Raw genomic sequence first — 13,026 nt, 5'->3', positions numbered from 1 at the left:
CACTGCTACCTGTGTCCAAAAAGTGAGGTCAGTTTTGCTCCTGTCTAATATATAGCTTGGCTGTCTTTGTCCTGTGCAAGCATTTTGGGCAGGAAAATCACCTAGAAATGTCCAATCTGCAGGCAGGTTTTTTGTCCCACAGCTGGTAGCTCTTGCCCGACACTTCTCTGGGGCTAGTCGAGGTCAATGTGGATTAGGCAAAATCTCAAAATTCCAAAACATCAGGGTTTCTGGAATGTGCAGCTGCCCTGGCACACCAAGGGGTGACTTCTCATGTTGAGATTCCCCATGGGGAAAGGTGGGGAGGGAATATATGAGATGAGGAAATTAATTCCTACCTCTTCCCCCAAAAAATCATTGTTCTTTGTGTCTCTCAGGGGGGAGGGTGGTGAGAACAGAGGTTAAATTAGGTTGGGTATGAGCCTGTGAAAAGTTTTTGACATGGGACTGCATGGTTCCTAGCATGCCTGTGATGACTGTGACTGTATTTGCCACAGGACAGACTGACAGGCCTGGCATGAGGACAAGTTTTGAAGGCAGTGTGATCGTGTGAAAAGTGTAAAATCTGTATTCTGCCTTCCTCCTAATTTTTTTCCAGTGTTCGCTCTCTGAGCTCTGGTAGCCCCATGGGGTGGATAATGAAGATAGGTGGAGGGAAGGAAAAACAGTGAATTCTCAAATACTGGGAAATGGAAGGGTCAGTAACTGACTTGTCAACACACACTTTAGCCATGAACAAGTTCATGTACCATGTGGATCAGATGAACACCTAACAAGGATCAGAAAGCCAGGTGTCAGTTCATGTGAGTGAGGGGCCCTGTAAAAAAAAAAAAAAAAAAGAGGACATGATAAGGGAATGGAACTGGGCAGCCCAGAAATTACCCCAGTCTGAGAACCATCCCCCAAAACTGCTGCTGCTCATGCCTGGAGCCAGCTGGTGACTCCAGCCTGTGGCTCCGTGCAATTAGGCTTTGCAAGGGGTTGGAGAGTGGTTAGGCTTGGGTTGCTGGAGGTTCAGGCAAATGCAAAGAACTGGCAGCTGATCTTGAGTCAGGAATGGTAATTGGCACTACTTGGGGAATGGTGGACTGGAGAGCAGGGTCTGCGTGTATATTCCTGGATTTCCATGCAGTGAGAAGGCTTTGCCTGTCGGCTTTTTAGTTAAGCCTTTTTTCTAATGTCATCCGTGCACTCATGCTGCCACCCTGAGGGAAACGTATGTTTCTGCATCCTTACCGCAAAATTAGTGTCGTGTGAGACAAGGCAAAGCATGATGCAGAATGGAGCACCTCCTCTTCTGATCAGCATTTCCGTGCTCTGCTGGATTCAGCCTCAGCCAGCTTAGCTCCTCACCCAGCAGAGAGCTGAACGATGGCACAGCTGCTACTATGGGGCTGTGTAGTTCCTACATGATGGTTTGCATTTGAACCTGTCTGAAGGGACAGGTTCCTGTCTGGCAGGATCAACCTTGACACAAAATCAACAGGACTCTTCTGTAACCAAGGTTCTTAAGAGCTTGAATTGTTGCTCTGCAAAGGTTTCACACTTCCTGCTCCTTTGGCTTGACCAAGGCCCTCTCCCTTTATCTTCTGCATGTTGTTTACACTGCCAAAGGCCTGTGATAGCAGTTGTCTTGCTCAGCTCCTTGTGCAATTATGGTACACCAATGAATACTCTGAATTGAGTACATGCTACTGGGATTGTCTTTCCTGCAAGGGTAACGCAAATGTGTTTATGGTGTGTAAGTACAGAACATTCTCTGACAAGAGAGTGCCTGATAAGTGCAAAACGCTGGTCCCCTGTGCTCTGTTACCACACCACAGAAAGTAGATTCCAAAGGTGTATACATGTGTTGGAATTGCTGCTTGATAAGCCTGCTAGCAATAAATCAGCTCTTAGGTAACGAACCTGCCAGTGGGAAATTGTGTTTGAGCTTATTCATTTTAAACACAAGTGAAAAATGGCACAATGTCACAGTGTGACAGCTTAGATCAGTGCTAATTTGCACTGTAGGTGGTGGTTGTTGTGTCATTTTATTTAATTGGAGAGCTGTCAAAACCCATAGGAGATTTAAGTCAGCAGTCACACAAGTAAATATGCCTTTCTTGTGGAATGCTTGTGTCCAACATGCGTAACCATAGAAAGAGAGGCACATAGCAAAAGGAGATTATAGACAACACAGCTGTGCTATCACTGGTTTTGACTCCTTCTGTGCTGGTGGGTGTACTCCGATCTCTTCCCGAGTTGTTGGCACAAATATGAATACAGTAAAAAAGCTGCTTGATCAGTTATGAGAATTGAGAGTGCTTCATTTGTCTTGATTTTTTTAGAGATACGTTGATGGAGGGATTTCTGACAACTTGCCACGATATGAGCTGAAGAACACCATCACAGTGTCTCCATTCTCAGGAGAAAGTGATATCTGTCCACGAGACGGTTCCACAAACATGCATGAGCTGAGAGTCACCAATACAAGCATCCAGTTCAACCTTCGCAACCTTTACCGCCTCTCAAAGGCCCTGTTTCCTCCGGAGGCGCATGTGAGTTTCCTGGCAATATCAGAACTTGGACAGTAGATAGGCACTGGCTATACTGGGCACTTTAGCAGAGGAGGACTTCAGACACTGTTAGTTTTGTATCTCTTGTTTGTTTTTTAACCTTGACGTTATTAACCCAATGACTTGGCAAACCTTGACCATTTGCACAAGGTTGTATAAGTGGCTTGGTTTTCTTTTGCTTCTGGGAGATCCGGAATTTAGGTTGGAAAGTATTTTCACGTTGCTCTCTGGAGTAGTTTGCCAGGAAGTCAGGCTCACTTGTAAACAAGGGTGTATCAGCCATCAGAACCCATGTGCTTTTGAGTGTTTTATTGTCAGGTTGGACCTAGTAGCCTGCAGCCAGTGACTGTCTCTTAAAAAGTGCCAGTGGAGCAGGTGTCGCTTTGACCAGCTTTGTGTACTGTGAGCAAATGCAGCCTCAGATAGCCTTGGTATTTCAGCATAATAAGTGTGCTTGCATGTGCTGAATTATTTGGACAGGCTTTTTCCTCCCCCTCTCTAGTCTTGCTGACTTTATCTGCAAATGCAGTGGCCCTTCCTGGCATCTGCTGAGAAGTATTCTGGTCTGCTTGTCAGAGTGACTTGCTGAAGGCTGCACACAGTAGCATCAGCTCTAGATGTGGAAATTGAGTTGACACAAGTCTAAGCTCATTCTTGGGTAGGATCCCAGGTGTCCCTTCCAATCTTGAATTATCATGTGATCCCCATGTTCACTGTATTTATGTTACACCCACCATATCTGCTCAAAGGCTGGGAAGAGCTGACAAAGATGAGACTTGTTTTTGGGATAGCGCAGGAATCAGGAAAATTCCTCTAAAGCCAGCATTGAGCTGATGTTTGCTCTGCTCAGCCAGGCAGTCTCCAAATGACTTGCTCTTGCCTTCCTCTGCCCTCAGGTGCTGCGGGATATGTGCAAGCAGGGCTATCAGGATGCACTGCACTTTCTGAAGAAGAACGGTAAGGCTCTGTGTTTGCAGGATACACTGATTTGCTTCGTCTGTGACAGGCTTGGTATCTTGGCTTTGAGAATAGTCAGTGGTGTATATGAAAAGTGGAAGGGCAGAATTGAGCTGTGCTTCAGGAACTGGAATATGGGATTTATATTAAGTCTATTTTAGCACTGCAGGATGCAGAAGTGAACACCTTTCTAGTGCAATGCAGGAGGATTCTAACCATTCTTATACCAGAGTGGTGGTTTTGGCACATCTAAGTTTTGAAATTACTTAGCATGTACTCTGTGCTACACCAGCACAGCTGTTAGGCACCGGTGCCATTTGGACTTTCTGCAGATATCCTGCTGCTCCTTCTTATGTGCAGCTAGGGTATGTCTAATGTAGCACAGCAGTGCAGAGCACAGGCATGCCTTCAGAAGCCCCCCCGCACTTGGCAGTTTGACACTGCTGTTTCACTGTCTTTTATGTGAAAGCCCCGGACTTCGTAGACTCTGTTGTAGCAGGTTAAGCGTGTGTTTGATGCCACCTAGTGTCAATTTACAGCAGATCGAGCACATCGAGCACATCTCGAGCATATGTTGACTCTGTGTTGCATACCTCACTGGGATAAGAGCTGTCAATACAGCCGTGTTTGTGGATTAAGCTGCAGGAGGGAAACCTTGCCTGCAAGATGGGTGACTGGCAGCTTATAGCAACAAAACACTGCCAAACAGCACCCTGCAGTACTTAAAGGGGAAAAGGCAGAATTTCTAGCAGCGATGTTTCTAACTCATTGTGGTAAGAATTACAATAGATGTAAGCTAAAGAGGCTGGGTATGACGCCTGTCTGAGGCGTGTTAGGGTGAAGAATAACACTAAAGGTCAGGGAAGGCAGGGCAGCTAGTTTAAATCAGCCTATGGTATTTCTTTTCCTCAGGTCTCCTTAATCGTCCAAGTCCTGCCCGCCCTCTCCTTGCCATAGAAGCCCCCCCAGGAGAGAAGAAAGAAGAAGAAATGGAAGCTGAGGACCAAATAGAGGACAATACTGAACTTGCTGAAGTTGAAGAGCATATCATGGAACACTTGCCTCCCAGACTGAACCAAGGTATGACCCAAAGGGAGAGATACCAGGCAATCTCCCTGTGCTGCCTGGTCCACTTCAGAGGATTACTGGGGATGGGTTGGGTATTGCTTGTGGATGGGCTTGGCCATACCTAAGGATTTAACTGACACCCACTGATGATGAGATGGAGTCGTGGCCTCTTAGATAAAATTGTGGATTGCCCTTTAGAGGCTATTGGGAGAGGTTGACTCATTTGACATTGCTCTGAATAGTAAGGAGAGGAGGGGATCTTGTTGCTCACTTCTCTGGGAGTCTGATAAAGCTAAAACCTGCTGTTTTCGGCTGCACTGGGACAATTACTACCCTGAGCAAGACTGCCTTAAGAAGTGGAATGTGCAGAGGGGAGTCCTCAGGCTAGATAACTTCTGGGGTATGGCAATGTCGTGATTTAAACCCAGTCAGGTAATTCGTTCGCTCACTTCCCCCCCTTTTCTTGCCCTCCCCCTGCTCTCGGAGGGACGGAGAGGAGAATCAAAAAGAATGCAACTCCCACGGGTTGAGATAAGAACAGTTTAGTAACTAAGGTATAACACAAATCACTACTGCTACCACCAGTAATAATAATGATAAAGGAAATAACAAGGGAAGAGAATACAACACCTCAGCACCAGCCGACCGATAACTTGCCCCCCCTCAGCCCGACCAAGCACCGACCAATACCTCCTCCAACCCTGCCGTCTCCCAGCCCTTCCAGCTAACTCCCAGTTGCATCCTGGGCATGACGGGCTGTGGTATGGAATACCTCTTTGGTCAGTTTGGGTCAGGTGTCCTGTCTCTGCTTCCTCCTGGCTCCCCCTCCTCCCTGGCAGAGCATGAGGCTCACAAAGTCCTTGGCCAAACCAAAACATCCTTGTTATCAGCTCTGTTCCCAAGCTGAAAGTCAAAACACTGCACTGCACCAGCTACCAAGAAGGGGAAAAATGACTGCTACTGCTGAACCCAGGACAGGCAAGGAAAGAGATAGTCCCACTGAGGGGATTCAACCATATTCTCTTCTGCCTCCAGCTCTTCTGGAGGCTTGTGCTGAAAGAAGAAGTTTCTTTACTGGCATTGCCAACATGCTGCCTATACGTGTGGCCACAGCAATGATGGTGCCCTATATGCTGCCTCTGGAGTCTGCAGTTTCCTTCACTGTCAGGTAAGCCATTGGCTGGTTCCCTTAGTGGTGTTCTTCCTAGTTCAGTGAAGTTTTGATGTAGTGAAACATAAACAGCCAGAGACTCTGCATGGCCTCTCTGACTCTGCAGTGACCAAATACTTGGAGAAAGAGTTCCTGCCACTTACCAGCCATATTAAAAAAAAATTAAAATAAAAGTCCTCCCCCCACCACCCCCACCCCCCCCCCCCAAAAAAAAGAGGCAAAAGAAAGCACCCCAACAAACACCTCTTCCAACCTTCATATGTCATTTAGCTACAGCAAATACTTCCAGCTTGAAGGCAGATGGCTGTGGGCTGGAACTTGTCTTAGAAAATGGTGAGAAATTTTGGAGCCTGAGGAGAAACTTGTGAGCTAAGAGCACAGGGATGAAAGTGGGAACCAAATGAGGGGATGTTCCCCTCTGCAGTGAGGAGAAGAGAATTCCCAGCCATTTCCAGTTCTACACTTAATGGGTTAAGAAGACAAGTCTGTCAGACTTGTTCTTTGTACAAAGTACTCTATAAAAAGTTTCTGGAAGGAAATAGCTTGTGGTAGAAAAGCTTAGAGAAAAACACTTTCCAAATCTGAAAATCGATGAAAAAATATGGAAAGTGCAGACACAAAACATAAAGAATAAGTTCCTGGGCTGTTTCCAACCTTCATAGCTTCTCCCTATTAATTCTGTGAATGGTAGTATAAATTGCTCTTTATACATTTGTAATTAAAAATAATGAGTGACCATTGATAGGATGCAAAACTGGTGTCCTTCTCATCCTGCCGTTTGTGTGGCCCAACTAATGGTTGTCTTCTGTCTCCTCCCAGGTTGCTGGAATGGCTCCCAGATATTCCTGAGGATATTAGATGGATGAGGGAGCAGATGACTGAAATCTGCAACTATCTTGTGAAGAAAGCCAAGAAGAAACTTGGCAGCCATCTTTCAGCCAGGTATGGCTGCTTTCCTCCACAGCACTATTCTGGAGCAGCCCTCCATTTCCCCTTTCACCTTTGACTTCTACAGACTCTGCTCCAATGGAGCTGATTAAGAACATCACAAATTGACCAGAAATTGATCTGGTCCATGGTATCTTGGCTTCCTTAACTGTTGGATAGACTCAGCACATGGTCTTCTTCCTTCTTCTCATTACAGGGTAGACCCTGTAGTGAAACTGTTAATACGGTGGTAGGGCAGAAGACATAGGTTTAACTAAAATAGTATGCTAGCTTATTCCATCTTCCCTGTAGAAGACATAGGTGCTGTCTTTGTGGCATTTTCTGGCCCAAAGTCCCATAAAAATTCCTTCCTAGAGGTCCCTTTTCTGCCATGAGATCTTGGCCTGGTTTAGGGTGGGGAAGCACTAGGGTGGCCAAAAACCACCAGAAGGTTTCCAAATGAGGCAGAGTACTTACGTGTGTGTTTGTGCCTGAGCTTCTGAACTGAACTCCCTGCCGCAGTCCATGGCTTGAGGCTGAGGCAAGACTGTGTTGTGTGGATGAGGATAGCTGAGTATTAATAGGCAGAGGGTTCCAGCTGTGATTCGGATCCTAGTATAAAAGGGTGATTCTTACCCACAAGCGCTCATGGTCTTGAATAATCAAGAGATGTGAGGGGGCGAAAATAGGTGCACACTGAGACTTCTAACTCTGCATAAGATTATGCAGTTAGTGGTAGAACAAAATAGCTCTATGGTTCTGGAGCTCTGTTCTGGTGACCTGCTCAAGTCTTCCAGTGTACTAATTCTTTGCATGTGTTTATCTTTCAGGCTTTACTATCACCTCGAGCTTGGACAGCCTCAGAGCCTGCCAATTTCTTCTGCATCAGCTTGTGGTGAAGCATTGCCTGTGTGGATGAGAAGCAACCGTTCTCTCTCTGATGCCATGATGAAGTGGGAGGAGTACCAGCGCCAGCTCATGCTGGGCTTACTCTGCATCAACATGGACATGCAGGCTTCTCTCTTCCCTCGGGAAGGGCTTCAGCTAAAGCTTCCACCCTTAGACTGTGCGAAAGAGTGCCTGCCACTCTTCTGAGCCTGCTGGCCTGAGGGGATGAGGGTGGGTGGAAGGGGAGCGCATGTAGGGTGGGACCAGTCTCATCCTTCAGCAGCAGGCTGCCCTGTGCTCATCAATATGCTGCAAAGGGGATTTCCCCAGGATGGAGACTGGTAGAATTGACTCTAGTCATTTTTTGCCCACTGGGCCAGGCAAGGGATCTCTGTGATCAAAGACACACATAGGCTGATACCTTGCTCTAGGTTTGTGTTGAGGCCTGGCCATTGCTCATGGCCAGGCTGATGCTGACCCAGCTGGGCTTTCCCAGATAGTGCACTTTGAATTGCCTTTGGCTTTTTACTGCCAAATAATCAGGATGTAGATGATGCTCTCAAATTCTTACAATTTTTAGCCTCCTTTGTTTTTAGAGAATGAGTCTTGCTTTTGCTTAAATCATTTGACATCCTTTAGGTCTTTGTGCTACTGAAAGATGAAGTAGCCTCTTGCTAAACCAGTTTTTCTTGTGGCTTCCAAATCTTCTTTTGACTCCTTTGCTGAAATCACATCTTTTCCTCTGTCCCTGAACTGCATCCCCACTGGAAGCCAGAGCTGGCCCTGCTGCAGGCTGCACCGGGACTGCAGAAAGGTAGAAAAATCAGTTATTTACTCAGATTTATGTTGTTGTGGTCTCTCCTTTTTGTTTTTTGTCCTCATGGAACTGAGCTCTGAGTGTTACTAAGTTATTGAGCTTATTTGAAGAAGTAATTTAGACGGAATTTTTTCCAGAGAAACATGTTGAATTAGAGGCCCCATTCCTGTCACTGTGAATGGAATTGGTGTGGGGTTGCTCTGGGAAAGCTCGGCCTGACCATTTCAGGATCAGCTTAACAGCTGAAGCAATACTAAGTGCTTGTAGGAAGGTGAGATTGTGCAGGGCATGTTATTTTTGAGTGGCTGTGGTGGAGTGTCACAGCAAGTGCTGAGGAACGGCTGCCTCTGACAGGGCTTGGGCTTTGTTCCTGAAGGAACTGTACAACTGTTCCTTAAGGGGGGAGGAAATTCCAAGCGGATGATACAGAAGGGATCTCCTGCCAAACTGGATGCTTGGCTTTATCAATTTTTTATTAGTTTTTTTTTCCTCAAAGAGTCCGAATGTTGAGGCTTTAGAGTGAGAAGGATTTAGGCTTGTAGCTATACCAGCCCCGCAGCTTGCCTGTCTCCTGTTTTGGATCATGGGTACAGCTCTGCAGGTAGCAATAAGAGGAGCATGTGAAGTGGAAGTGAAGTTAGGACTGTTGGTGCACGTGCAATCTGCTTGGAATGGACTACTTGTGTTGTCCCTTGAAAGACCGCAGCTAGTAGGTCTGTAGCAGGGCAGGACTGTGCCTTCTTTAACGTATTCCTTTTTCAGTGGTGGTCTGGTTGTTACTTGCTGTGCAGAAACATGAACTCTGTTCTTCACAGGGTGAGACATGGCTTCCCGTGGGGATTTTATGTATTTAAGCTTAAATCCTTGCACTATGACACAAAATCAGCTCCTGGTATCTTTTTTTCCCTCTTTTATTCTGCAGCTCGTCTAGCTACATGAGGCATCTTCTACCTCTCCTAGCACAAACAGTATGCAATTGGCCAAAGCAAACGTATGCTGTCCTTGCTGGGGAGCAGGACAGGGTATCTGAAGCCAACTACATAGCTTATACAATAGAGTAGTGATTTATAATAGACTCTTTTGCACCTTTTGATTTAGAAAGGGAAAATAATCCCAGAAGTTCTACTAACAGCTGGAGAAGGCAGTGAATCTGCTCAATCACATCTGCATGCGCAGTGTGGGTGATATGGGGGGTGCTGTTTCCTACCAGCACAATTGTACTGGTAGGATGTTTGTGGTGGAGACTGTGATAAACATCAGGACTTTTCTGTAGTGGCCATTGCAAGCTGTGAGTCAATAGACTGGGCAGCTGTGGTGCTAACCAACTGTCCAGGAGATGCTGGTGCATGGATGAACTTGTGACCTGGAGTATCACTCCACTGCCCTTCCTGGATGTAACCTACCTATGTAACACAAGGGCCTGCTCCCTTATGAAGTTGGCCTGCACTTGGCAGTCAGATTTAGCCTTAAGCTTTGCATAGTTAAGGCACTTAGGGAACAGAAAAGTCATTACAGGAAAAGAGCAAATTGGAGGATTCTGAATCCAGAGTAGGAATATTGGGTTATAAAACAAGTCAATCTTACGATTGTCTAAAGCTCACAGAAAAAGCTTACTGCTAGATCTATATAACTCCAATTGAAGTGAACTAGCAACAAGCTACTGTCAGTTACGGAGAGCAGGATGAATTTGATGAAAACTGGAAGTAAGAAAAGGTGTTTATTTTGTGGTTTGGTGTGGGATTTCTTTTCTCCCACTTCTCTCTGGGCTACCTTTTCTGAGGGAAAGGCACATGCACAGCTGCTTCATTTGCCAAATGCATTTCTCTTGTCTGTTATGCACACAGAGTAAGTGGCAAGAACCTATAAATGCTTAGTGGCAAGAAATGAAGGCGTTTCATCCAGAAGCAAAACATCTGTGAGGGCCAGAGCTGGAAAAGGAAAGTCTTGTGCTTAGAAGCGGCTGCCCTTTTGACTCTGCCTTGTTTGTGTTAATATATGGGTGGAGAAAATGATGCAACTATTTTTTTTATCCCTTCTTCCTGGACTGGTAAAACCACTGAGTGATTATGTAAACCACTAAACTATGAAACAAAATTCTCCTGGCAACAGAGCATGCTAAGGAATTGCAGCTTGGCACCCTTATCTGCTGGATCTTTTCTGTGCTCCTTTGGCATCAGAACTGAGTGGGCTGGTGCCACTGTCTTCCTGTGCTCTGACTCGGAAGGCTTGCTGGTTTTGGTCCATGCATTTCAAGAGATGAACCCCTGTGCCTGGTAAAAGGCCTGAGTTTCTTTGTTTCGCCTCATTTGTTATTTAGTTAATTGTATTAACCTCTCAAAGAGAAGCTTTTGCACACTTTAAACTGTAACCACAAACTAAAGCCTGGCTTTAAATATAAAGGCCTAACTCTTCAGGGAGGAAACTTCTGTTTTCCCTATGCTGATTTGCAGGGTGTGAACAGATACTGGGAAAGCACCACATTGTATTAACCCTTTCTTTGTGTTTATTCCCCAAGTCATGCAATGGCTATTGTATGATACTTGTTGGCTTTATAGATGCAAGCTCTGATGAAGAAACTGCAGATCTGTTGAAAATACCTCAAACCTACCCTCCTCTTTCTTAAGAAAGATTTCATGCATTTGCTTGAAATCCTTCCTGCTCATTTATCACAGATTGCAAAGGATCTTGCCTGCTGATACAGAAAAAGGATGAGGCTGCTTTGGAGAGCAGCTTTTTGCTATGCAGTTCTGCCTCCTCTAGATCAGGTCTCACTTCTTTGAAATCCCTGGAAACCTCATGATAGGCTCTGGATTGGATATGGAGGGCTTTATTGTGATAACTGGAATTCTTTGAGCCCTTGCTCCACATGTACATCATGACATGTATTATCTTTGGGCAGGAGCTGCTGATTAACCTCCAGTTGTAAAGTTCATAGGAACGAGGTAATCATCTGTAGCAGTTGGCCCCTTCTTCAGCAAAACATGTGGCTGGGCAGCCCAGCGGGTAGTTGCCAGGGCCTGTCTGCTCTCCAGAATATGGTGGTTGAGAGGTAAGGTTCCAGGACCAACGGTTCAGCTTGCAGTCAATGTCCAGTTGTCCTTACAGCATTCACTTGAACTCTGCAAGAGTCCCAACCCTTGCAAGGGTCTTGCATTCAGGAATCCACTTTCTTTTTCTCCTCTCCTTCCTGTGGTACTGCTTGCTGCTTTTAACAAGGCTAACGGTGAACTTAATCATCTAACTAACCCCTGACCTGAACAACACTGTAGAGTTGTTTTATGTTGCTTACAATGGTCCATATCTATGGCATGCTCTGTAAGCCATAGGTGTGTGTGTGGTGTATTGGGTTTGGTTTGCTGCCTGCCCTACTGCTAATATTGTTGCAAGCTGATTTTCAAGGGGTAGGAGAACATGCTTCACTTCTGACCACTATCTATAGGACCTAGGAGGCATTTTCTCGTGGCTTTCTGGAAGCATGTGTACCTGCAACACCCAGCTCAGATGATAAAAGATAATCTGCTGTCTGCCAGCACTGGGGTGTCCCTAGAACTTGCTGTGTATTCACCAGTGGTTTTGTCCACTTTTAAAAATGAATCTAGTAATTAACTCATTTCTCAGAGAGAAGAGCTCTCACTTGCCAGAGTGGTGGTGGGAGAAATACCAGAAGCTCAGTGTGTGTGTTTCCCTTAGGGGTCCGTTTCTGCTAAACACACGCTAAATGTGGTGGGTAGCAGGGCTGAGTGTTGCCAAAGTCAGAGAGGGCCTTGCCAACGGTTTTCTCAAGCTTTGTTGCCATCTTCTCCTTAACTCAATGAGGGAACAGACCACCTCACTTGGCTGCCACATCAGCTGGGTTGCTTGTGCCAAACACCCTGTGCCTTCACAGTGGACTCTGGCCTGCCTGCCCTCTGTGTCCCTGTGGCAGCTGCCCCTCGAACTGCAGCACTGCTTGCTCCTCTCTCTCCTTCCCCTTGCATGTACCAATGGGACATTGCTCTGGTTCCAGTCTGCAGGCAGCTCCACCAGGACAGTCTCTTAACTGCATCCATCTCACTATGTAAATCCACATCAGCCCTTCTGCACAGGGAGGGGAAACCTCTAGTTCCAAACAGAAGACTCATAAAAGTAACTTTGAAATAAATACCTCTTCCTTCTGTGGTTTTTTCTTGCTCTTGAAACCAGCATCTAAAGCAGCTCTTTGAGCTCAGTGTGTCCTGAGGCTCCACTGCTGTCACTGAGCGTGAGAAGACCCTTAAGCACACAATGCATATAGAGATCCTGTGGAGATTACTGATGTCAGAGCAGCAGCTAGACCAGCAATAGCATACACAAGTTTTGTATTTACTCAGCACCATCATTAAGTAGTGTTCACAGTCACTTTAAAAGTTCAGTATTAAATTGATGCTTTTTTTTTTTCCTTTTTTTTCCCTTCTTTTTCTAATGTTTTGCTGAAGAAAATGTACCTATTTATTTTGGCAGAAATATAACTTCTAATAAAAACTTCCTCAATTTATTTACCTGGCTGTGGTAGGTTGCTTGTCTTGCTATTTAAAGGCTTATTAAATATTTTTGAATGCACTTTATGCTGTGGGTTTGTGTTGCTGGGCCCTGCCCCATTCTAAGTCCTTTTAGGGTAAACA

At 45.7% G+C, this 13,026-nt stretch overlaps 1 protein-coding gene across 1 annotated transcript in view; it reads left to right on the top strand.

Moving 5' to 3' along the window:
- The window catches only part of PNPLA2 (patatin like phospholipase domain containing 2), a 30,224-nt gene extending 17,260 nt beyond the window's left edge, over positions 1–12,964 (top strand). The window contains exons 4-9 of the mRNA XM_062619127.1: positions 2,331–2,540; positions 3,455–3,515; positions 4,428–4,595; positions 5,619–5,751; positions 6,574–6,696; positions 7,512–12,964. Of these exons, the coding sequence (XP_062475111.1) occupies positions 2,331–2,540; positions 3,455–3,515; positions 4,428–4,595; positions 5,619–5,751; positions 6,574–6,696; positions 7,512–7,776 (960 nt within the window). The 3' untranslated portion in view covers positions 7,777–12,964. The remainder of the gene's footprint in view (positions 1–2,330; positions 2,541–3,454; positions 3,516–4,427; positions 4,596–5,618; positions 5,752–6,573; positions 6,697–7,511) is intronic.
- Positions 12,965–13,026: the final 62 nt, after the last annotated feature.

The sequence above is a fragment of the Pezoporus occidentalis genome, unplaced genomic scaffold (assembly GCF_034315485.1).
Source record: "Pezoporus occidentalis ecotype Australia unplaced genomic scaffold, CSIRO_AGI_Poc_V1 ctg21, whole genome shotgun sequence".
NCBI classification, from domain to species: domain Eukaryota; kingdom Metazoa; phylum Chordata; class Aves; order Psittaciformes; family Psittacidae; genus Pezoporus; species Pezoporus occidentalis.
This window is presented reverse-complemented; position numbering and strand designations above follow the sequence as displayed.